The sequence below is a fragment of the Balaenoptera acutorostrata genome, chromosome 3, assembly GCF_949987535.1.
Source record: "Balaenoptera acutorostrata chromosome 3, mBalAcu1.1, whole genome shotgun sequence".
NCBI classification, from domain to species: domain Eukaryota; kingdom Metazoa; phylum Chordata; class Mammalia; order Artiodactyla; family Balaenopteridae; genus Balaenoptera; species Balaenoptera acutorostrata.
In genome coordinates, this window is record NC_080066.1 from 151,746,493 (window position 1) to 151,768,520 (window position 22,028).

General features: G+C 41.3%; 1 protein-coding gene across 5 annotated transcripts in view; it reads right to left on the reverse strand.

Moving 5' to 3' along the window:
- Positions 1-13,145, reverse strand: part of ZFYVE1 (zinc finger FYVE-type containing 1) — a 48,242-nt gene extending 35,097 nt beyond the window's left edge. For 2 of the 5 annotated variants that reach the window (XM_007184403.2, XM_057542658.1), the window contains exons 1-2: positions 12,942-13,145; positions 10,618-11,547 (exon numbers count right to left, since the gene is read on the reverse strand). In XM_007184403.2, the coding sequence (XP_007184465.2) occupies positions 10,618-11,130 (513 nt within the window). In that variant the 5' untranslated portion in view covers positions 11,131-11,547; positions 12,942-13,145. Of the gene's footprint in view, positions 1-10,617; positions 11,548-12,645; positions 12,772-12,941 lie in introns of those variants that run through there. The other 3 variants (XM_007184404.2, XM_057542657.1, XM_057542659.1) reach the window with 3 other exon arrangements.
- Between the last annotated feature and the right edge of the window lie 8,883 nt (positions 13,146-22,028).

Below are 22,028 nucleotides of genomic sequence, written 5' to 3' on the forward strand. Positions count from 1 at the left end.
AATAGATGACACAGCTTTATAAGGAGATCTTTGATGTCTGAGGTGGACACTGAAAGGGGCCTGCTTTCTGTTCTACATGGAATGTGATAGGGGAGCCCTGGTGAAGTAACAGTATAGCATATAACTATTTAAATAACAATAGTAACCACTCCAGCAATATCACCCTCCTCTGAATTTCCATAATGGCCTCTCTATACTGCTCTGAGGTCATCCACCTTCTTTCTTTTTTTTTTTAAATTTATTTATTTTATTTACTTTATTTTTGGCTGTGTTGGGTCTTCGTTGCTCTGTGCGGGCTTTCTCTAGTTGTGGCAAGCGGGCGCTACTCTCCGTTGTGGTGTGCAGGCTTCTCATTGTGGTGGCTTCTCTTGTTGCGGAGCACGGGCTCTAGGCATGTGGGCTTCAGTATTTGTGGCTCGCGGGCTCAGTAGTTGTGGCTCGCGGGCTCTAGAAAGCTGGCTCAGTAGTTGTGGCGCACGGGCTCAGTAGTTGTGGCACACGGGCTTAGTTGCTCTGCGGCATGTGGGATCTTCCCAGACCAGGGCTGGAACCCATGTCCCCTGCATTGGCAGGCGGACTCCTAACCACTGCACCACCAGGGAAGCCCCACCTTACGTCCATGTATTTGGTTGTTGTGGTTGTTGTTGCTCACCGAGCAGCTTGTGGGATCTCAGTTCCCCGACCAGGGATCAAACTGGGGTCAATGGCAGTGGAAGCCCAAGTCTTAACAACTGGACCACCAGGGAATTCCCTATGTATTTATTTTCTATTACCGCTCGACTGTCCTCTCCTCAAGGGCGAGTTCAGTGTCTTAGTGTCATTTTCTATCTCCCTCAGTTGTCAGCACATCGTAGGCACTCATTAAATGTTTGCTGAATAATGATTAAACTGATTTATTCTCATTAATGCATTTTATTCATTCGACAAATATTATTTGAGTACCTACCATATGCCAAACACTGTTCTAGATGAGGATGAACAGAAGAGGAAAACAATCACTGCCTAATGAAAATGTTCTAAAATTGACTGTGATGATGGGTGCATAGATCTGTGAATATACTAAAAGCCACTGAACTGTACACTTCAAACGGGTGAATCGTATGGTATGTGAATTATATCTCAATAAAACTATTTTTGAAAAAAGTAAATGCAACCTTAAAAAGGATTGAGATACTAGTGGCTTTCTTTTATTGTAAAATTAAGATAAAATTGTATACTTTTCTGTAGTTCTGTATTTTCAGTATTTTAACATGCTAAGTCTATGTTATTTTTATAATTGGAAAATAATAAACGTATAAAAAAGACAAAAAAAAAACACCACTGCCCTCTGGGATGGACTGATTAACAGGTACAGGGTTTTCTTTTGGGATGATGAAAATGCTTTAGAACTAGACAGAGGTGGTAGCTGCACAACATTGTGAATATACCAAATACCAATGAACTGTTCTCTTTAAAACGGTTAATTTTATGTTACATGAATTATACCCCAATAAAAAAAAAAATCACTGTCCTCATAAAGCTTACATTGTAACGGAGAAAAGAAAGACAATAATCAAACAATATATATGGTATACAAAATGTCCATCGACAAGTGAGTGAAGGTATCACAGTTTATCTACACAATGGAACAAATTACTGGCCACAAGGACCAGAAAGGGTGTGCAGAAAGAATTACGGGATTCTCAAACAGCCTCTACTCAGAGACAAGTGCAAAAGACAGTGGGGCTTTCCCAGGAATGAAGGCCTCTGCCATCCCTCCCCAGTCTTGCTTAACCGCTGAATTTTCATTTTAAAATATTTTTCACAGAGATTACTCAAACTAATAAAGCATATAATTGACACTCAATAAATGTTTATGACTGCTGTTGAATGATACATGTAAACTGAATTAAGCTCTTTGAAAGAAAAGGTTATGAGAGATTATGGAAAACAGTTTAGCCATGTAGTTTAGCCATGTATTCGCCAGGCAGGAGAATGGGCTGAGAAGTAGAGGAACTTCTAGAATACTCTATGACTGCTGAATTGCTTGGGATTATGTTCTCTCTTAACTTGAACTTGGGGTGTCTGTGTCTACATGCCAGAATCAGGCTCTGTCTGTTCTCTTACAGTACTCTAACATCTAGAGTCAAATTCCCTGGGAAAGACAGCAATAATCCAGTCAACAAGTAGAAGAAAATCAGGAAGGAGGAAAAAAAATTCCAGAAGCTACCAGAAAACAGATCATCCTCCAGTGAAGTCAAGCCAGAGGTCAGGTGCTTACGTATGGCGGGTATACATACTTCTCTGCCCAAGGACTCCAGCCACCACCAAGCTAACCTCACAAACTGGTCAAAGAGAGCCTCTTAATTACCGGCCAAAAGCCATCGAAAAGAGGGGCAAAATGAACAAAACATCCTCCAGGGAAACATCCACCCTTTCCTGCCTCCAAAAGTTCCTCTGTGTCCCTTCCCATAGGTGTTTCCAATTCTTCTTGCCTGGAACTTTCTACATCCTTGTTTTCTTTCCCTCCTTTGTGGTCTCGCCCATTAGCTTTCCTCTGGTTGCCCCTCACTGATCAAATGTGCTCAATACATTTAGCAGTTCTAACCTCAGCCAGAGATAATATCTTGGGAGCTCTTCCCAAAGCAGGCAGGACTCCCCTGAAAAGTCCAGCCAGGCATCAGAAGGCTTCCATGTGACACAATCTGCAGGATAAACTCAAGACCGGTACAGCCAGGAGATGCATCCACAGCAAAAACATACACTGTCAACTTAATAAGAAATCTGCCTTTTATATTAACCCTGACTCAAAAAGCCAAATGTTTGCTGAATTACAGAAAAAAATCAATCACTTCAAGGAACTGACAGACCAAAAAAAATCAGAATCACACAAACTGGAGGTAACTTGAAATAGTTAAAGATAGGTTCCCTGAAAAGCTGACTCACAGTGGTTTTGATGGCTTGTATGCGTCAAATTTTAAACAGCCCTGGACTAAACAAAATAGCCTCCCAGGTTAAATGCCAGGAGCCCGTTACAACTGAATGAGCCCAAGGCTGAGAGAGCTCAGAAGATGCTGAGCAGAAACCAGAGCATATAATGGGGGCTCTTTCATCATCCTGTTTGTCTGAGTCATCCTCAACCCTGGTTTCCCAGTAATACATACAATGCCTTCCCCTTCCTACTATTACTAAACAAAAGGGCTTTTACTTGAGTTTCCATGAGTAAAAGGTGGGGGAGGTGGAGGGAGCCTTTGCTGTTCTACCAATTACTGCTTATTATTTTGACAGACAGCTCCTAAGCAGATCTACAGGAATTTTTTTTTTGTTACATTTTCTAATATGGCACCTAATAACTGACCGTAAATATATTTGTGTTCTGACCAGAATTTGCCAAAGGGCTAACCAGCCACAGCACCAAAATTAGCCCTTACATTATAAAAGTTTGACCATTCAAAGAGAAAAATGGGGAAGTTCCACAATTTATAAGATTATGATCCCCAGGTTCCTGACCTATTGACCAATTAAGTCCTGAGGGGTTTCTGCCAGCCTGTCTGAAACAGAGATCCTGGAAAGAGCAAGCCCCATAAAGGTGCCCTAGACCAGGAAGCGGAAGACAAGGCCAAGGGGTCACCCACAGGGGAGTCTAAGACAGAAGCAGCATAGAAATGGGGCAGACCAGCACAGGCAGTTTGTGGTCAAGGATTCTCATACAGTACAAAACATTCTCTGCTCTTTTCCATTCCTGAATCCCACTAGAATAATGTCTCTTTTAGCCAATTTAAAAAAAAAAAAAAAAAGCCAAGTCCCAGTATTTTGAGCCACACTATTCTGGGACTGTAAACAAGTGAAGCAGCCAAACAACGTGATGGGTCTTCTTAAAGGAACGGTTTCAGTGAGATGAGGTCCACCACTGACTTCACTGAAGGAAGGACTTGAAGACTCACCTTGGCCTTCCCTTTCAGACAGGGCCCAAGGCTGTCTATTTCTGAGTCCAGGAGGCCTGCCCCAGGGCACACTTTCTTAGCTTCTCATTGACCACTCCTGGGTCACTGGGCTTCCCTATCACCCTGCATGTTCAGCAGGAGGGATTTAACTTCAGGAGTCTTTTGGCATGAAAAGCTCTGCAGATTTGGGGCTTTCCTGGTGGTGCAGTGGTTAAGAATCCGCCTGCCAATGCAGGGGACACGGGTTCGAGCCCTGGTCTGGGAAGATCCCACATGCCGCAGAGCAACTGGGCCCATGAGCCACAACTACTGAGCCTGCGCATCCGGAGCCTGTGCTCCGCAACAAGAGAGGCCACGATAGTGAGAGGCCCGCGCACCGCGATGAAGAGTGGCCCCCGCTCGCCGCAACTAGAGAAAGCCCTCGCACAGAAACAAAGACCCAACACAGCCAAAAATTAATTAATTAATTAATTAATTTAAAAAAAAAAAAAAAAGCTCTGCAGATCTGCGACCATCAGGGGTCAGTCAGCATGAAGATGAAATAGAGGCAATTGCTTGCCAGTGTGCTGCTCTGTTCTCTTGGAAAGAGAGAAGTTATAGGAGGTTTGTAGAAAAGAGACAGTGGAGAATAAAGTGGTTGTGAAAGAAAAACTTGTATGGGGTTTAAATATTTATATATATATTAAACTTATATATAGACATATAATTTTATTATATACATATATATAATTTTTTTCACCTTTTCTCTGTGACTAGAAATATTCTGCTAAGACAAGATGTCTGAATCCCTCACAAGACTCAACAGATAGGAAAATACTACCCCCTACCTCCACTAAGAACTCTAATTGTTAGAACTTTATTCTTCTAACCTTTGAGTTGTTTGCTAAGGGTGTCCTCTCTAACTTCAAGAGATTATAGATGACTTGTCAGTGTGGATCATTTACTTATTGTGGCTCTAAATAATGGGTCCATGAGTCATTTGGTTTTCCAAGTACAGTTCCACTAAGGTCTAGAAAAATCAATGAATACAACACAGAAAGTCTAACCATTTCACTAGAAAGGTTACAAAATATGCCAAAAGAGAATACTGATTTCAGAAGTTAAATTACTTCTGAGGAACGAACAGAACGAAAAGAGGGGGGAAAAAGTGGCGTATTGGTTAAATGTTTTCCACTTCACTGGAGTCCAGATCTCCTATCACATCGAACCTTCATCTCTTAGATGAGTTTTCTCAATCTCAGCACTCTTGACATTTTGTACCAAATAATTCTTCATGTGGGGGTTGCCCTATGCCTTTTAAGATATTTAGCAGCATCCTGGCCTCTATCCACTAGCCGGTAGCACATAACCCCCATGCCCCAGCTGTGACAACCAGAGATGTCTCCAAACATTGCCCAATGCCCCCTGCGGTAGCAAAACCTCTCCTGGTTGAGAACTACTGTGTTAGACAATACCAAATGAGATTATTTTAACTCTCTTTATTGTGTGAATTGAGCTCTTAAAGTTTTATCAATTTAAGTCAATAAAACCTGGGGTATTAAGCAGGTGTTATTTGCACAGACCAAATGCCTAAGAGTCACCGCTGAGTTCTCTCATTCCCTCACCCCTCCACCCAATATATCAGCATTCCTGTTTTACATCCAAACTTTGTCCCAAATTCATCAATGTCTTTCCATCTCACCATGTCACTGATCGCACCAAATTGAAGCCATCTCTCCCCTCAGCATCTTCAATAGCCTCCTAAGTGGTTTCCCTGCTTTCCCTCTTGCCCTCCCACAGTCACTACAATCTAGTCTTCACACCAGCTCCTGTGACCTTCTAGCATAAAGCAGTCTGGTGCTTCCCATTACATTTAAAATCCACACTTATTTCCCTGGCCTACAAGGCCCCACAGGATCTGGCACCCGCTTACCTCTGCACCTCTATCCTCACCACTCTCTGCCAGCTCACTCCAGCCACACAGGCATTCTTTCTCTGCTCAAACATGCCATCCCACCTGCTTTCTGTTCTCATTCCCCTCTGCCTGGAGGTCTATTTCCCCAGGTAGTATTAACCATCAGGTCTTTGCTTAAAAGTCACCTTTACAATGAAACCTTCCCTAACTATCCGGCAAAAGTGGCTTCCCAGTCACTCTTCCTTGATTATACATCTGAACCACCTTTTTATATGTTTGACATGTGTGAACTCTGCTTTCCTGGAGCCTAGAAAATGCCTGGCACCAGAATATATACTCAGTAAATGTGATGAATGAATGAATGTCTTTGGCTAGTAGGCCAGATGTGTCCATTTAAAAGCCACCAATGAGTTCCTGCTTCTGAGACCAAAAATCAATCTCTCCTCAAATTTGCCGTTCTAGTATACACTCAAATGGTAACAAGGTAATGATAAAATTGTCACCACCAAAAGGAAGCTTTTTGTCCTTTTAGGTTTTCCAAAATAAACTAAATAATACTCAAATCACAAACAACAAATCTTAGGAGACTCTAGGCCAGAGAATTTGAGGGAACCACACATAAGAATAACAGCCTACAAGCTACTAAAATAATCCCTATGTACTAAACTGAAAATGATCAAAACCCACAAATGCCTAGAAACATGAAAAGAAAAACAAAGTTGGGGCCTAAATCATGGAATCTTCACTGCTACGAGGAAGGAGTTCTTCAATGGTAACGTCTTGCATATATATAGAGCTATGTTTCATTTGATTCTCACAGCAGCCATGAGGAATTGGTGAGTTGATGCTATTGACCAGAATGAAGTTTGATTAGAAAGTTTAAGTGACTTGGTGAGACAGAACAGCAGTATCATAGAGCAAGGATCTTAGATCGCAAATCCTCTGCCACTAATCGTAACTTGATCTTGGCAAGTCACTTCATCTCTCTGTGCTTCAGTGTCCTCGTCTGGAAAATACAATGCTATATACGAAATGCTTGTATCCCCCCTGAAATGCATATGCTGAAATCTAACCCCCAAGGTGATGGCATTAGGAGGTAAGGCCTGTGAGAGGTGATTATGTCATGAGGGTAGAACCCTTATGAATAGGATTAATGCCCTTATGAAAGAGACCCCAGAGAGCTTCTTTCTGCAATGTGAGGACACGGTGAGAAGACAGCTGTCATGAACCAAGCCCTCATCAGACACTGAATCTGTCAGTGCCATGATTTTGAACTTCCCAGCCTCTAGAACTGTGAGAAATAGACTTCTGTTGTTTCTAAGCCACCTCATCTATGCTCTTCTGTCACAGTAGCCCAACTGACTAAGACATACAACTTACTTCATAGGGTGTGGTAGGCTGAAACTGCCCCCCACCCCCGAAGATGTCCACATCCTAATGCCCAGAACCTGTGAATATGTCGCTTCATGGGGCAAAAAGGCTCTGCAGATGTGACTGAATTAAGGACCTTGAGGTGGGGAGATTATGCTGGATTATCCAAGTGGATCCAATGTAACCACAAAGACCCCTGTGAGAGGGAGGCAGAAGGGCCACAGAGAGACAAGTGACAACAGAAGAAAAAAGACAGAGAAAGGGATTGGAAGATGTTAACACTACTAGCTTTGAAGCTGGATGATGGGGCCACAGGCCAAAGTACACGGGAGGCCTCTTGAAGCTAGAAAGATAAGGAAACACATTCTTCCCTAGAGCTTCCAGAAGGAACACAGCCCTATCGGGTCCATTTTAGGACTTCTGACCTCCAACCAATGAGAGAATAAACTTGTGTTGCTTTAAGCCACTAAATTTGTGGTAATTTGTTACAGCAACAGTAAGAAACTAATACACAGAGTTCTCATCAGGACTCAATGAGCTCAAATGCTAAGAACAGTGCCAAGCACCACAGTAAGAGCTCTTTAAATTTCAACTATCATGAGCCAAGACCAGAACCCAGGGGAGACTCAGAGAAGTACTGCAGAAGCTAAGAAAATAAGGTTCAGGAATTTGGTAATATCAATCTAAATTTAAAACGTACATATCATTTGACAAAAAGATTCCATTTCTAAATAGATGTATAGGATATTCAACACATCCTTCGTTGTAATAACTCAAATATCCCTTAATAGGCTAAAATTATAGAAAAACCACTCAACAGAGTACTAGGCAGCCTTTAAATAATGAGGTAGACCTCAATGTGCTGATAAGGAAAGTTCTACAAGATGTATCCTTCAGTGAAAAACAGCCAAGGACAGAACAGTAAGTATATCAGATTCCCTTTCTGTTGAAAAATTAAAAGGATACATACATCATGGACATATATACACTACCAAATGTAAAATAGATAGCTAGTGGGAAGCAGCCGCATAGCACAGGGAGATCAGCTCGGTGCTTTGTGACCACCTAGAGGGGTGGGATGGGGAGGGTGGGAGGGAGGGAGATGCAAGAGGGAAGAGAAATGGGAACATATTGTATATGTATAACTGATTCACTTTGTTATAAAGCAGATGCTAACACACTATTGTAAGGCAATTATACTTCAATAAAGAAGTTTGAGAAAAAAAAAAAAAAGGATACATACATATATTCATAAATATACATGAAAAAAACTCTAGAAGTGCATGTAGTTAACTGTTAATAGTGATTGTTCTAACAAAAGAGACTACGGGTATGGAGTAGGAGGGAAACTTGTCATTGTATGCCCTTTCAAATGAGTTTAGTTTTGTTTTGTTTTTTACTAAGTATGTGTGTGATATTCATTTCTAAAAAGCTGAGGTTGAGATGTGACATCACCAATCAAGTATTTATGCGCCGACAGCATGCCCACCATTGTCCGTGATCCAGGGCACAAGACATGGTCCTGCTCTCCAGGAGTCTACAGTTTAGCTGAATTCATCATCTAGATTTATATCAGACAATCATCTCTCTAATTGTTTTAGACATTCACATTAGAAAAGTGAACTAGATATTTTCTCCAAGTACTCTTCCACCATGACCCTATGAGAACAAGTCACCACCTAAAATTCTTGTCCCATCCATTAGTCCCTACCAGTGCTTCTTACAATTAATAAACTGTTATTTCCGGGGAAGTGGTCAATGTTTATGAAGGGAGAAATCTTTACAAAACAAGCTAATTATATACACATTACACACTACAAGAAAAAAAGATGGATTTGTCTGCTTCAGTACACTTCCTTATATTTTCTTAATTCTCTGCTAAGAAATATGTATCAGTGCTACAAAAAGAAAAAAGAAAATACATCCTCCTCCCCTCAAAAAATACTCTTTTTGGTGCTGACACAATATCCACTGGTTCATCCCAAATCTTCCTCTCATTTTAAAAAAGTGACAACAATTCGAAGTATGACTTTCCAAAGGCTGACATTAAAGAGAACTGGTGGCAAAACCAACAGGAATCATCCAAATCCAAGTGTTCCATTTGTAAAACGTTTAGTGCACACTGTCACCCAATTAGAGCAGAATCCATCGAGGAGACACTATTGCTAGCAAGGGAGGCAGAATGGGATCTGGCTCACTCTTCCATAACTCTGTTAGTTCCTCTCAACCAAGCAAGAAAAGCCTGTGTTAGCAAAGTATTTAGCTGACAATAGACGTACACAGAAATCATGACGTAATTCATTTCCATAACCTTACCTAAGGCGGAAAAAGATGAAAAATACTCACTGGGTAATTAGAAAGTTTTCAAGCGGTAACTTACAAAGGTACATCACAGCTAAAAGTACTGAATGTACCACAAACACTCCCTGATACTGACAAACACAACAAAGTGGTGCTGGACTCCACGTGCCAGGCCCTGTGATAAGGGCCTTTCCATTTCTATTCCTAATTTCTCTGAATCCTCTCAACTACTGCTGCGATGTAGAAGTGAAATTGAGGCATGGAGTTTAAATAACTTGCCCTTGGTTATACAGCCAGTGAGTGAAGCCAGGATGTGAAATGAAGCAGTCTTCATTTGGAAGTATAGACATGATAATTGTACTACCTTCACTGGAAAGTATAAACATTCTACTACCCCTTTCCCAATCGCCCCTGTCACACACTTCCATCTCCCCAACTTGCTCCTACCAGACGCCACCCTCTCCCCAGCTCAGAATCAAATCAAATATTCTCCAGTCCTTCTGTAATCCCAGATGCCCTTACTGGTTTCTATTGATCAGAAGCCAATACATGAAAATAAGACGTCATCTGGAGAGGATACTACCCTTACGAAAAGCCACTTTTCAAACACCTGTCTCTAAATGGAGTTAGCAGGGTGACAACTTACAGCTTTGCACTCCTATGGGACCCACCAGAAGTCAGTGTTTCTTTCCCTGCACACACACAGTCCCTCCTCATTCACATGTATTCACAACTTGCCAAAGTGCTCTCATTGAGAAAACGGTTCTAAATCAGTTCTTCCTGATAATAATCCTAAAAGTAATAATGACAGCTACCACACACTGAGCATTTATTAGGTAACAGGCTTTATAAACACTGTGTCATTTCATCCTCACTACAACCCAATGAACTAGGCACTGTCCCCAGTTTATAAATGAGAAAACTAAGGCTCAGAGAGGTAAAGTAATTCAGCCCAAGGTCATGCAGTTGGTAAGAAACTAAATCTGACTCCATGCAGATTTAAGCTTTCCGGGGTCTTGCCTCTTACTGATTAAAATGCGAGCTCCTCCTGGACCTCCCCTGAGAGCCAGCTGCCAACATCAGATCTGTTACGCCACCACATGAATCCTACTACCACTGAGCGCTTACCTGAATTTCTTCATTCTCATCTACTAGGAGGAAACTCACAACCTTCTCAGTCATCTTCTTCCTCTTGGTGTCCTCATCCATCCCTTCTTCCTCCAGCAACTCCTGGACCTTAGCCACATGGTACACAGTAACGGGGTGCCTCCTTTTGTTACCCCCAGAATGAGTCCTCTTCTGGCACTCCAGACACAAGTTGATTTTACAGGTCTGGCACCTCACGACTGCCCTCTGCTTCATACCTGGAGAATGCCCACTGGGGCCCTTGCAGGGGTCGCAGTAAGGGACGTGGCCAGCTTTGAGTCTGATCCGCTCATGGTTTCTCAGGCGCTCCTGCCGGTGGAGCTCCTCCTCGCAGCGGAGACACTGCAGGCTGCAGCACTCGTCACACTCGAAGACGGCTTCGTCAGTCCCGCTGCAGGTGTAACTCTCCTGGCACAACAGCCCAGGGTTCAGGCCCTTCTCTGCTGGGGAAGTCTGCGCACTCATATTCAGACCGGGAAGGAAAGCACCTACCATGTAACGGTACCTGGGCTTTCCCCAGAAGTGAAGACAAAGGCGTTGAGTTCGAAGACTGAGCACAGCCTCCACAGGGTTCTGAACACCCTTAAAAAAATGTTTTTAAAAAAACATCGATGTCTTATTAGAATTCTTCACACATTTACAAATGTTCGGATGTTTAATTTCCTGCTGCCAAGACTCCTGAATCAGCAGCGACGTTGACTTGGTTTGATAGTTTCATCCTCCATAAAGTGCAGGCAAATATGTGGTTAAAATTAACTTGAGAGGATCTGTTATGGCTATCTGAGCGAGATCTGATGGGTTCACTGAGGTGGGCGCATGCATGGGGCCTCAGACACAAGGTTTTGGTAATGAAAGAGAGTGGTCAGGAACTTTTCAATATTATCCAGCTCAAGTCAGTATTTCAGAGGATACCTAGAATAGAGGCAGGAAAAGGATTTCACTCATCTAAAAACAAAAATGCACCTTAAAAAAAAATAAAAAAGATTGTGATTAAATAGGCCAAAACTCCCAAGCGAATTCTCACTCACTTGTAAAAATCACACTGGCTCATTCTGAGCCTAGAAATTTCTCCTCAAAATCATGGTTAAGCCCGCTCCTTTTGAAAACAACCACTACCTCCAGTCTCAAGGCATTTAAGAGACTGTGTTGCTTTATTTCCCAGACTGAAATTCTCTGTTCCCTCAGTTATTAAGTTAAGAATCAAAAGCACTAAGCAAATAGTCCTTGGAGGGGCAACCCTCTGCACCCTTACCTGCACCCCACAATTGGGAGAGGTGGAGAAAGACACTTGTAAAAAGCTAAAGAAACAATAATAATAAACTTTAGCTCCATCAAAGTCCTGCGCAGATCCAACTAACCTTGTGACTGGATTGCTTCAACTCTAGACAGAGGCCTATTAAGGACTCTAAACCTGGAAACAAGAGTCACCATTCCATGTTTAAAAACAATTAAAAACAATTATTGTACTTCCTTTTGTCCTTTTCTCTAACTGCAAAAAAAAAGGGAGCAACAGGAGACAGAATTCCTCCACTATGGTCCACTGCAAAGCCAGGCCTGAAGTGAGTTAAAACAAATAATTTTTCTCTTTGTCACTCAAAACCCAACTTTAAAATAACTAAAAAAAAAAGAAAGAAAGAAAGATAGATAGATAACTGGGGCAAAAAAGGGGCTTTTTGTCACAATCATATTCCTAACTCCCCTTCGCCTCGACACCCAAACTAACGCTCCCAGGAAATGTAAAGCCCTGCTTTCGGGTATTCACTCCTCCCATACAGTAATCCATCGATCCATCTTATTTTTAGATAAACAAGGAAGGCGAAAGGAGTGACTAGGAGACCTTATTTACACCCTAATCACAGAAGTGCCCAACCAGCTCCCACAACGTTAATAAAAATCAAAATTTGTCACAATTGAGAAAAAAATAAAACCAACCTTCAAAAACCAACCTTCAAAAAGATACCTCTCCGCCCACCAGACCCAAGCAAACAATCTACCCACTCGGCCTCCCACCTCGACGCCTCTCTCCAGCCGGGGATTCCTCACCCTTCCTTCCTTCCGGACAACACCACCACAACCCGAGGGGCAGGAGCAAGGTCTAAGAACAAAGGAGGTCCCCCCAAATCCCCCCCACGCTGGCAGAGGCCAAAGCCGAATCCATTGTTTATACCACCCCACCCCCATCTCCACCCCCGCCGCACCCGCCCCCGCCCCTTCCTCCCGGGGGCAGAGGGAGCTCCAGGGCTAGCGCTCGTCCGGCGCAGGGCCGTGCCCTTCCCTCCCCGACCGCGGCGTCCCGGGAACCCCACCACGAAGCAGCTCTGCTGCGGCGAGGAGGCGTCGGGGGACCCCGGGGCGCCGGTGGAGGCGGGGGCTGTTCCTCAGGGCACCGGTGGATCCATCCTCCTCTCCATCTCCACCCCCCTCCTCCTTCGCTGCCTCCCGGGCTTCCTCCTCTCCTGTTGTCAGTTAGGATCAGCTGATCTGAGTGAACTTCTCCCTGCTCGGACTAACAGGAAGGCGTGAGCGGCGCAGCCCAGTGAGGGAGGAGCGGGAGAGGTGGAGCCTGACGCCGGCGGGGGCGGAGAAGGACGCGCTTAGCCTCATGGGAAATGTAGTTCTCCGGAGGCGCGTCCTTCCCCCAACTTCCTGGAAGTGAAGCCCCACCCCCCCCCCCCCACCACCCCGAATGACTACAACTCCCAGTACCGAAAACGCTGCTCTTGCGAAGAGGCGGTAGAGACTGCCCTTCGAGCATTACGGGACTTGGAGTTTTTGCGGTGACTGTGGTTTCCGCAGGTTTCAGCACGTTGTTTTGGGTAGTGGCCAGAGAAGGAGTGGCGCTAAATTAGAGAACTGATGTAATATGTAGTATAGGCGAGGCAAATAATTCGATTTCAAGTAACCCTTAATGCACACCATTCCTTCAGGAATGTATAAAAACAGGCAGTCTCCTCTTACCCAAGTTCATCTTGCACTAACTAAGAAAAGACCAGAAAGAATTTATAAGAGTATATAAGTACTCTTGTGGGAGTTTTGTTTTCTCTTCAAGAGTGTTCTGCAAGCCAACCATTAATTTTTTTTCTCGATTAATTTATTTTTCTGACTTTTCCTTACATACCTGAAGAACTTCCAAATTTTAAATCGTCTTTTACTTAGAAGGGGTACATTTATTCAAGTAAGCTTTCAGGCTACAGTAAGGCTAATGGTTAACACCGTTATCTGGCTTTTCGTAAATGGTTTTATACTTGTGTTCAGTGCTTTCACTTTTTGTTTTTTTCGTTTGTTTCTTAGAACAACACTGAAAGAAAGCCTGATGTAAAGAGCACTGGTTTGAGATGCTGAAGACGGGGTGCTTGTTCTAGAAAGCTCTTGGGTAAATCACGCAACTCTCCATGAAATAAAAGGATTATATCCTGTAAACTCTGAGGTCCCTGCCAGTTTTAATGTTCTATGATTCTATCTTGATAATTGTTAACCCAGGAGAGAAAACGAAGGTTATGTGACTTGCCAAGGTCATAAAGCAAATTATTGACAAAGCTGGGACAAGAACCCATCTCCTGACTTAAAGTAAGATAATTTTGTACGCTATGATTCAAGGGACATAGTTAGACCAATAGTAAAACCAAATCTACATAATAATGAATCAGCCATGTGTGAGGGTTATATTGCTGAAAATTATGTCTTCAAGACTGGGCAGATAGCCAACAGTGGGACTAACAACAGTGGGACTAACAGCACAATGGTTGAGAAATGCCACAAGGATACTAAGACCTAAGCTATCTGTAGTATTTTACAATTTCGAAGTTTTAAGGGGAGAAGAGGAAAAGAGGGATTTTAGAAAGGAATTTAAGATAACAGGTCTTGAGCTAGGCTCTTGAAACTGGCCAGCATGGCATAAAATTGCCCTAGAAGGTTTTGTTCCTAACCTACCACAATAATTTTCTGTAGCCTTAATAGTTTGCTTCATACTCCTAATTATAAAATGAGGCTATTAATATATCCTGAGAACAAAATGGTATTTAACCCTTTTTAAAACCAACGTGCCCATTTTAAAGTACATTTTTTTAAGTTAAAATAAGAACCCCTAAAACTGTGGAAAATGGTTGCCTCCAAGGAAGGTAACTAAGGTGAGGAAAAAGAAAGACTTTTGAAACAGTTATACTCTTGAAATTTCTTACTATTTAAGTGCAATATGTCAATAATGGAAAAAAACTATTTTACTTTTATTTCTTGTAATAGATCATTGGAATTATCAGATCCCTTTCAGTTGTTGGATGGTTTTACTCATTCTCATTCTTTGTGTGCTTAGTTATTTTTTACTATGAGCTGCACTCTCCTTGGAAAATTATTTGTGGGAATTTTGAAAGCTAAGATAAAGGTTCATTCCTCCTGAGAGAATTTAGTTTTGCTTCTGCGAGTAGAGATAACTTTGAACTAGCACTGTTTGGGATTTTTTTTTTTTTTAAACCACCAAGAGATGTATATTTAGGCTACATATCCCTGAGAGGGCTGGCTTATGGGTCCAGTACCCCTCTACAGCTCCCCACAATCACCCCTTCCAAGACAACTTTCTTTACAATCTGTTAGGTGGGGGTGTGTTTACTTGCAATTCACCCTTACACTGAGGTCCCGGCTTTAGAATTCCCCATTCAACCAGGCCCTGGGCTTAGCCTTCTGTCCTACTTGCCCCGTAGGCCTAGAAAAAACAAGTTTAAGTTCTCTAGGTCCATCCATGTTGCTGCAGATGGCATTATTTCATTTTTTTTACGGCTAATATTCCATTGTGTATATGCACCACATCTTCTTTATCCATTCATCTGTTGATGGACACTTAGGTTGTTTCCATGTCTTGGCGATTGTAAATAGTGCTGCAATGAATATTGGGATGCATGTATCTTTTCAAATTATAGTTTTCTCCGGATATATGCCCAGGAGTGGGATTGCAGGATCATATGGTAACTCTGTTTTTAGTTTTTTAAGGAAACTCCATACTGTTCTCCATAGTGGCTATACCAGTTTATGTTCCCACCAACAGTGTAGGAGAGTTCCTTTTTCTTCATACCCTCTCCAGCATTTAATATTTGTAGACTTTTTGATGATGGCCATTCTGATGGGTTTGAGGTGAAACCTCATTGTAGTTTTGATTTGCATTTCTCAAATAATTACCAATGTTAAGCATTTTTTTCATGTGCCTGTTGGCCATCTGTATGTCTTCTTCGGAGAAATGTCTATTTAGATCTTCTGCCCATTTTTTGATGGGTCGTTTTTTTGATATTGAGCTGTATGAGCTGTTTGTATATTTTGGAAATTAATCCCTTGTTAGTCGCATTGTTTGTGAATACTCTCTCCCATTCTGTAGGTTGTCTTTTCATTTTGTTTATGGTTTCCTTCGCTGTGCAGAAGCTTTTAAGTTTAATTAGGTCCCATTTGTTTATTTTTAGTTTTATTTCCATTACTCTAGGAGACGGATCCAAAAACATATTGCTGTGATTTATGTCAAAAAGTGTTCTGCCTTTGTTTTCCTCTAGGAGTTTTATAGTACCCGGTCTTACATTTAGGTCTTTAATCCATTTTGTTTATTTTTGTATATGGTGTTAGAGAATGTTCTAATTTCATTCTTTTACATGTAGTTGTCTAGTATTCCCAGCACTACTTGTTGAAGAGACTGTCTTTTCTCCATTGTATATTCTTGCCTCCTTTGTCATAGATTAATTGACCATAGGTGCATGGGTTTATCTAGAGATTATCATATTAAGTGAAGTAAGCCAGACAGAGAAAGACAAATATTACATGGTATCATTTATATGTGGAATCTAAAAAAAGAAAAAAAGATACAAATGAACCTGTGTACAAAACAGAAATAGACCCACAGACATAGAAACAAACTTATGGTTACCAAAGAGGAAAGGAGAGGAGGGATAAATTATGAGGTTAGAATTAACACATACACACTACTATACATAAAATAGATAACCAACAAGGACCTACTGCATAGCACAGGAAACTATACTCAATATTTTGTAATAACCGATAAGGGAAAAGAATCTGAAAAAGTATGTGTATATATATATATATATATATATATATATATATATATATATATATGTATATATAACTGAATCACTGTGCTGTATACCTGAAACTAACACGACATTGTAAACTCAACTGTACTTTAATACATAAATAAATAAAATAAAAATTATATATTTTCAAGGAGCCCTGAAAACAATAAAAGAATAAAACAGGATATGAAAAAAAAAAAAAAGCCAGATAAGAGAAAGACAAAAAAAAAAAGTTTAAGTTCTCAAGTAAGACATGTGCCCTAGGGTAAAAGTAACATCATTGCTCTATTTACTCTCTGGATCCTGCCTTCACCTAGATTTTGGTCTGATTTTTCCTGGTCTTCTTATTGACTCTTCACTATTTTACCAGCATTTTTCATTGTTTCCAGTAGGATGGCCAATTTGCCATATTATGAGCCATTATACAAAAAAGAACAGTCAAGCTAGTGGTTAGCTCAGGGAGGAGCCAATATGTATCAGGGCACATGATGGACATCTGGGTGTTTGTTGGCAGTGTTCTACTCTTCTTATTTTTTTTTTTATTCAAACAGAAAGTCACAGGCAGTGTTCTACTCTTGACCTTTGTGGTGGTTGCACCAATGTTCACTTGATACTTTTGCTTTAAACAATGTATATGTTTTTCATACTTTCCCATTTGCATATCTCACCATATAAAATAAAATTTTAAAATTTTTAATTAGAAAAAAATGAATAAAGTAAAAGGTGACTGGAAAGTAGAATCTACAAAGTAAGCAAACCAAGCTTTTGGAATTAATAATTTCCTTAGGTCACTCAACACAGCATTTTAAAGGTCTTAACCACAACAGGACATACACAACAAGTAGAAGAAAGGTTTTCAGGTTTGTCCCCTTCAACTTCCCCCATAAAAGGAGTCCTCAGTACAAACACACACACACACACACACACACACACACACCACTGGTCTTCAGCTATTAAAATACACACTCCTAAATTGTGTGGCTACATCCAGGTGTCCTGTGTGGATTAAGCTGTCTGTTTCCCAAACGGTGCTAAGGGATGGCATTCATTTCCTTGGTAAGTTTGTCAGAGCCCAGATCCACCCTTCGGCCTTGCAGACACAGAAACTTGACTTTATCATCCACCTAGATGGATCCATCTCTTAGCGGTAGACACACACTAAGTTTACTAGGCTGAGGATGCCAAGCCAATAGTTTACAATGACATATTACTATTATGCAGACTGGAATGCTCAAAATTAACACAGCACATTTGTTCCTCTGATAATAGTCCTAGAGGAGAAACCTATTGAAAAAGTGCTTGGTGAGTATAGAATCAGAACAAGAGGGAAGTATTCAAATCAATTGAATATTTATGATAAAAGGCTAACATGTATAGACCTCCTGTTAGAGATAGTCTCTACCCATGGAACCAGAATAATTGAATTCCTCTAAAGTTACCTTTCTGGACTTCCCTGATGGTGCAGTGGTTAAGAATCTGCCTGTCTGTGCAGGAGACACGGGTTCGAGCCCTGGTCCGGGAAGATCCCACATGCCATGGAGTGACTAAGCCCGTGCGCCACAACTACTGAGCCTGTGCTCTGGAGCCCGCAAGCCACAACTACTGAGCCTGTGAGCCACAACTACTGAAGGCCACGTGCCTAGAGCCCATGCTCCGCAACAAGAGAAGCCACCGCAATGAGAAGCCCCCGCACCGCAACAAAGAGTTGCCCCCGCTCGCCGCAACTAGAGAAAGCCCGCGCGCAGCAACGAAGACCCAACGCAACCAAAAAAAATAAAAATATAAAAAAATAAATAAAGTTACCTTTCTACTTGACATTACATGGCTATCCACTAAGACAGAGCTTGGAAATTCACTCTGTGTAATTAAGAAGTTATTTTATTGGAAGGCTATAAGGTATCTTAGAATTGTTGAGAAGTTTGGGAAACCTGGCTCAAAAACTAGTCAAGGGAGGCAGTTAGGTGGAATCACAACCAAATTCTCACCATAGGAGGTCAAGGTGGGACACCATCATTAGCACCATCTCCCCGAAGATGTTTTCCAGTACATTCTATGCTACTGCCACCACTGCGTTCTCAGTGATGGCAACTGTGGTAGGCAGAATAATAGTCTTCCAAATATGTCCACATCCAGACCCCGACAACCTGTATACACGTTACACTACATGGCAAAAGGGACTTTGCACATGTGACTAAGATTGAGGACCTTTTTTTTTCAATTAAAAAAATTATTATTAGATTCAAAGGAAATAAAATGACTCTGCCAAATTGCTGTAAAAGTTTCTACATGCTTCCTTTCGATTTCTGTGTTCATCTCGTCAGAGACCAGTAGCCCTCATTTCAGGGAGGGATGCCCGGCCCCAGACCTCAGCAGGTGGAGCCACTGCCCCAGGCTTTGTTAGTTCTTTTCATCAGTCACTCGAAACTGGGCACTTCTGGGGCCCCGCCACGTACAGCACCACCTTGGACTAGGGTGAGGACTGGCGGGGTAAGGGAACTGGAGCTCTGGGGAAAGGATTGCCACTGTCATCGTCAGGAGCAGGAAGAAGAGGCCGGCAGGTCGCTGCTCATTCTTTGGGGGCTGCACCTGCTTCAGAGTTTTTGTTTGTTTCTTTCTTTATGTATATATATATATATATATATATATATATATATATATATATATATATGTGTGTGTGTGTGTGTGTGTGTGTGTGTGTGTGTGTGTGTGTATGTATGTGTATATATGGTTTATATTTTTTTGTTTTTGTTTTTTTGGCCATACTGTGCGGCATATGGGATCTTAGTTCCCCGACCGGGGATCAAACCCGCGCCCCCTGCAGTGGCGGCGTGGAGTCTTAACCACTGGACCGCTGTGGAGGTCCTGTTTCTTTTTTTTTAATATTTTAATTTTATTGGAGTATAGTTGATTTACAATGTTGTGTTAGTTTCAGGTGCACAGCAAAGTGATTCAGTTATACATATGCATATATTCATTATTTTTTACATTCTTTTCTCCTATAGGTTATCACAGAATATTGAGTAGAGTTCCCTGTGCTATACAGCAGGTCCTTGTTGGTTATCTATCTTATATATAGTAGTGTGTTTATGTTCATCCCATAAGGTTAAGGACCTTGAGATAGGACGATTAGCTTGCATTATCCAGGGGGGCCCAATTTAATCACAGAGCAGAGAACCTTTCCCAGCTGTGGTCAAAGACAGATGTGATGACAGAAGGAGTCAGAGTTGCTGACTTTGAAAATGAGAAAGGGTACCATGAGCCAAGGAATGCTGGGAGCCTCTCAGAGTTAGAAAAGGTAAGGAAACAGATTATCCCCTACACCCTCGGAAAGGAACACAGTCCTGCCAACAACTCGATTTCAGCCCAGTGATACCTATATCTGACTTCTGACATGTAAAACTGTAAGATAATAAATCTATGTTGTTTTAGCCAATAAATTTGTGGTTATTTGTTACAGCAGCCACAGAAAACTAATACAGCAGTGCTGCTGTGAATAATTTCTTAACTGTCTCTGCATCTTTATATATCTCTCAAGCTTCAAAATCCTAGGCAGGAAATCTACTTGGATCACATATTTGTGGCCTGGATGTAAGGAAAGTGGAGAGAGGGAGGATCTTTTCTCTTGAGTTCTGGAGTAGGAGGCATGATATAGTGGGAGACTACCTACAAATAAGAAAGGAGGTGGGATGTTGGACTGCAAAATAACAAGTGTCCAAAAGAGGCAATCCTATATTTTACTAAGAGGACTTTGCTTTTTCTATATTTAAATGGATTACTTACTCTACTCTGGTTGGTAGTTTTTAAATATGATAATATATTTCATCATATTATGATTGAGTCCACTGACCTATGAGCTATATTTTCCTTACAGTAGTTAAGGCAGAAATTGCAAATCGAACTGCCTTAATCAATAAAAGAAATGTACTGGCTCACATAACTGAACAATCTGGTGATTATAATTTCTGGCAAATCTCAATCTTGGAGTCAAATAGCATGCTCAGGACCTTGTTTCCTTCTCTATTTCTCAACTTTGAGAAATGCACTCAACTAATGTTTGACAAAGTTGCAAAAGCAATTCATTTACAGGAAGGATAAGTCTTTCCTCTATCCTAGAGGAAGGGTGGTGCTGGAGTAACTGGACAAAAAATAAGCAAAAAATAACCTCAACCTGAACCTCATACCTTATACAAAAATTCATTCAAAACTGATCATAGATTTAAAAGTAAAATGCAAAACTATAAAACTTTAAGAAGAAAACATATGAGAAAAATTTCAAGATCTAGGCTAGGTGAAGAGTTCTTAGACATGATAGCAAAAGCACAATTCATAAAAGAGAAAATTGATAAAATTAGATGTTAACAAATTAAAACTTTTTTCTCTGTTAAAAAGGTACTAGAGGACTTCCCTCGTGGCGCAGTAGTTAATAATCTGCCTGCCAATACAGGGGATATGGGTTCGATCCCTGGTCCAGGAAGATCCCACATGCCGCAGAGCTGCTAAGCCCATGAACCACAACTACTGAGCCTGTGCTCTAGAGCCCACAAGCCACAACTACTAAGCCCGTGTGTCACAGCTACTGAAGCCCACATGCCTAGAGCCGAGCTCCACAATAAAGACAAGCCACTGCAATGAGAAGCCCGCGCACCGCAACAAAGAGGAGCCCCTGCTCGCCGAAACTAGAGGAAGCTCGCGCGCAGCAATGAAGACCCAACACAGCCCCCAAAAATTAATTAATTAAAAAAAAATACACTATCTCAAATGAAAGATATACTGTATAGGATTAACAACAGATTAAACACCACAGAGGGTGGAAAACATAGCCATAGAAGGTACTGAATATGAAACACTGGAAGAAAAATGGCTGGAAAAAAAAAATGAACAGAGCATCAGCAATCTGTGGAACAATATCAAGCAATCTAGTATATGTGTAATTAAAGTCACAAAAGGAAAGGAGAGCAAGAGAAAGGACAGAAAAATATTTCAAGAAATAAATGGCCAAAAGTTTTCCAAATTTGATGAAACCTGTAAACCCACAGATGGAAGTTCAGTGAACCCCAAGCAGAAAAGACATGAAGAAAACCACAGCAAGGTCCTTCTAATCAAATTGCTGAAAATGAGTGATAAAGAGAAAATCTTGAAAATGGCCCAAGAGAAAAAAAGATATATAACAGAGAGGGGAAAAAATAATGATAGCAGACTTCTCATCAAAAATCATGTAAGCCAGGGAACAATGTAGCAACATCTTAAAAGTAATGAATGAAAAAAAACCTGTCAATCTAGAATTCCTTACTAGTAAACATTTTTTATAAATGAAGGCAAAATAAAGACTTT